Source organism: Rhinopithecus bieti, unplaced genomic scaffold, assembly GCF_001698545.2.
Source record: "Rhinopithecus bieti isolate Rb0 unplaced genomic scaffold, ASM169854v2 scaffold_12667, whole genome shotgun sequence".
Classification (NCBI taxonomy): Eukaryota; Metazoa; Chordata; class Mammalia; order Primates; family Cercopithecidae; genus Rhinopithecus; species Rhinopithecus bieti.
In genome coordinates, this window is record NW_016807256.1 from 670,804 (window position 1) to 674,335 (window position 3,532).

Here is a 3,532-nt window from a genome sequence, read left to right on the forward strand (position 1 = left end):
TCAGGGGCTCTTACTCAAGCAAAGATGGGCTGGAACCTGCAGCCCACCTGTTGTCCACCCTGGGCCTTCCTGTGCCACAGCTGGGGCCCTGAGCACAGTCCTACTTTCCAAGCCACTTGCAAATAAATGTGGGAGATTGGCAGTTTGCAGGGAGAAACTTCTCAGCACAAGTGATCCTCCCACCTCAGTCCCTTGAGTAGCTGGGACCACCAGTGTGTGCCCCAATGCCTAGCTAATTTTTTAGTTTTTTGTTTTTTTAGAGATGGGGTCTCACTGTGCTGCCCAGGCTGGTCTTGGACTCCTGGCCTCAAGCAGTCTTCCTACCTTGGCCTCCCAAAGTGCTGAGATGACAGCCGTGAGCCACCACGCCCAGCCATTTTCTTTTTTAAGCCCAAATCAGTCTCACCTTGGCTAGTATTATTTAACAGTTTTTACCAAACTTGGCAGTGGAGTGAGGCTACGTGATTCATCTTCACACTGTGGTCAGGACCAACTGCTTTGAGGATGGAGCTCACCTTCCACCATGACCCAGAAGCCCTTGCAGGCTGTGACCCTGTCCAGCTCTGGGCTCCTGCCTGGGGGACTTGGCACCCCGTCCAGGCAGAGTGTGTGCTGCCTGCAGGGCACTCCCTGCTGTGTGGACTAAGCACGCAGCCCGCAGGATGCCTTCCTCTGCACTGACCACCTATATCACACTCGTCCCGCTAGCTTGTCCTCCACCCACACTGCATCCCCGAGCTGGGACATGCAGAGGACGGGTGTGATGAAGGTGTATGAAATGAGAGGGAGACAGAGAGGAAACGAGGCACAGGAGGGATGGGAGGGAGGCAGGAAGAGTGGACAGAGATTCATGGGGGCTGTGCTGGACCCACTGAACACAGAGCCAGTGCCCCAAGACTCACTCACAGATGAATGGGCGGAAGCCCCATCTTTCCATCTCTGCCAGGCCGTAGTGCTGGCTGCCCCTCCTCCCAGCCAGTGAGGGGACTTGCCTGAAGCCTTGACTCCTGGCCCCTGACCAGTTCCCTTGCACCACGCCTGCCCAACTCAGCAGACATTGCCAGGCCGTGGAGCACATGGCCCAGAATAGTGCTATGACGCTGATGGTGACATTCTATCACTGGGCCACCACACTGCGTGGCAACTCCTATCCCAGGAAGGAGAAACCTGGGAACGCCAGTGCCCCAGTGCCAGTCCAGGCTTAAAGACACAGTTATGTGCGAGGAGCCAACACACAGTGCCAGGCTGTGACTCACGCGGGCCCTGCCCACTCTATTGCTGTTGGGAGCCTGGAGCTGCCCAGGGAAGCCCCAGGTTCCGCCACCTGCTCTGAGGCTCTTCGTGCAGGACCAAAGGAAAGTCACAGGTGGTAGTGTTGCTCTGGAGACTGTTCCCCTCCAAGCTGTCCTTTCCGGGACGACCTGTGTCCCCAGCATGCAGCTGACCTGGATCCTCTCTCTGGAGCCGGTGCCAATGCCTCGCAGCCCGAGCTCCACTCTCCCGGCGCACAGTGTGACTTGCTAGGGGGCTGGCTGGGGAGCCAAGGCCAGGCCAGAGCAAGTGGGTGCACACAGCACCCTGCCCTGGCTCCATGGGGCCCCGTCCCTCCTGTGTTACCCCTTGGGTGTTGGTGGTGCCTCGGTACCCTAGACTCCATGGAGCTGGGCAGCCCGGGTCCCGCTTAGATTTCCAGGCTCTAGCCTGGTGCCTGCAGTCGGTGTGTTCTTGGCAAACGCTCCACGCTGAGGGGGCAGGTGCCATTCAGGCCTGTTTGGATTCTGGAGCCCTGTCTCGGGACAGCTGGGGCCATGAGTGTCTAGGAGGGAGGGGAAACCGGCTAGCCCAGACCTGAGGATGACGGGGCCCCTCTTCTGAGGGTGAGGAGCCCAAGGGCCAGGAGGGGCATGGAGAAGCCAGGCCGCCACAGGAGCAGCGCACGGAGCCATGTTGCACAGTGTTTCTTTAATGGAAAGACAGCCACCGACCTCAGAAGCAGCCCCTCCTTGCGCTGAACCAGAAGGAAAGGGGAGACCTAGCCGCCAGTGGCGGTGAGGGGGTTCCATGAAAACCGGTGTCTGGGACTCTGGCGGAATGTGGGGCCTCTCGTTTCTTTGGGGCAGAAGGGCCAGGGCCTGACCAGCCTAAGGCTCCCCTCCTTGATGGTGTCATCTGGGAAGGATGCTGGGCCTCCAACTTCCGGCCTCCTCTGGGACTGTACAGGTTTGGGGGCAAGGGCTGGGCAGGGCAGGCTGGGGAGACCGCTGTCCCTGGGGTTTCGTGGGCAGGGGCTGGGTGCAGGCCGGACAGACAGAAAGCAGACCCAGCTCAACGCAGAAGGCCAGAGGGTGTGGAGAGAAAGGGACAGGCAAAGCCAGGTTTGGAGAGATGGAGGGGACAGGCCACCAAGCTCAGAAGCGAGAAAGGTCTGAGGAAGCACAAGACACACACAGAGAGAGGAGAGAGAGAGAGAGAGAGAGAGAGAGAGAGAGAGAGGAGAAAGAAGGGGAAAGAGAGAACAGAAGGGAGGACTGGTCGAAGGGCCAGTGGAGCAGGGGTCTGGGAGGGACAGGCCATGAACTTGCAAGGGGGCTGAGGGGAGCCGCGGCAGTGGGAAGAGTTGAAAGGCTGGAAATGCATGAGGAGGAGGAGCAGAACATGCGTGTCTGGACAGGTGCAACAGCCCTGGCAGAGTTCACTGTCCCCATTCTTATGGAACACCTCCTGGCTGCTGACCCAGGGACCATTCTCCTAGGACTGGAGCCTTGGACACTTGGGTTTGGGAGTGAATGAGAAAAAAGCTTCATGGGGTGCCTCTGGGTGGCTGTGGTGGGAGAGCAGGGGCAGCTCTGAGGTGGAGGGAGCATGTGATGGGGGCCAGACCTTGAGCCCCACCTGCACCCTTGGGAGCCAGGGAGAGGCCGTGATGGGGCGGCGAGCTGGGGTCAGGGACCTGAGGTGGGGGGCTGGGTTGGACGCAGCTGGGTCCTGGCTTAGCTTCCTGGCTCTGCCTCCCCATCAGGATGTCTGGCTGTGTTCCCCAGAGACCCCCACCGAGGCCCCGCGGTGGCTGTAGCTGCCTCTACTTTTTGTAGTTGCCAAACTGGATGGCCAGGCGGTCAGTGACGCAGCGGAAGGTGGCTGGCTGCACCTCCCAGTAGGGCACGGGGTTGTTGAAGAGGCTGATGCCGTTGTAGTAGGCCCGCTTCACCCCGAAGCCCACGGGACAGAAGTCGTTGACACCCACTTTGGTGATGTTGTTGGAGTGCAGATAGACCACCTGAAGGCAGAGGGGCCGGGTCACTGCAGGCCTCCCTCCCTCCATGCCAAGCCCGCTGCCTCCAGGAGGCATTTTGCTGTTACCTCTGCACCCTACTTCAAGGGCCACACCAGAGGCTCCCTGTTTTTGGGAGGAACAAACCAAGGCATGGGTGTGTTCTTTGTGTGGGTGTCAGCCAGGATTAAGGCACTGGATGTGACCAGGGACCAGGATGAGGGTCTCAGGTGGGGCAGGTTGAGGACATGTGGGGGTGGG

The 3,532-nt window shown here is 59.8% G+C and overlaps 1 protein-coding gene across 2 annotated transcripts in view; it reads right to left on the reverse strand.

Annotated features, from left to right (window-relative positions):
• Positions 1-1,943: 1,943 nt before the first annotated feature.
• BGN (biglycan) overlaps positions 1,944-3,532 on the reverse strand; it is a 14,865-nt gene continuing 13,276 nt past the window's right edge. For both annotated transcript variants that reach the window (XM_017880796.1, XM_017880797.1), the window contains exon 8: positions 1,944-3,277. In XM_017880796.1, the coding sequence (XP_017736285.1) occupies positions 3,080-3,277 (198 nt within the window). In that variant the 3' untranslated portion in view covers positions 1,944-3,079. The remainder of the gene's footprint in view (positions 3,278-3,532) is intronic.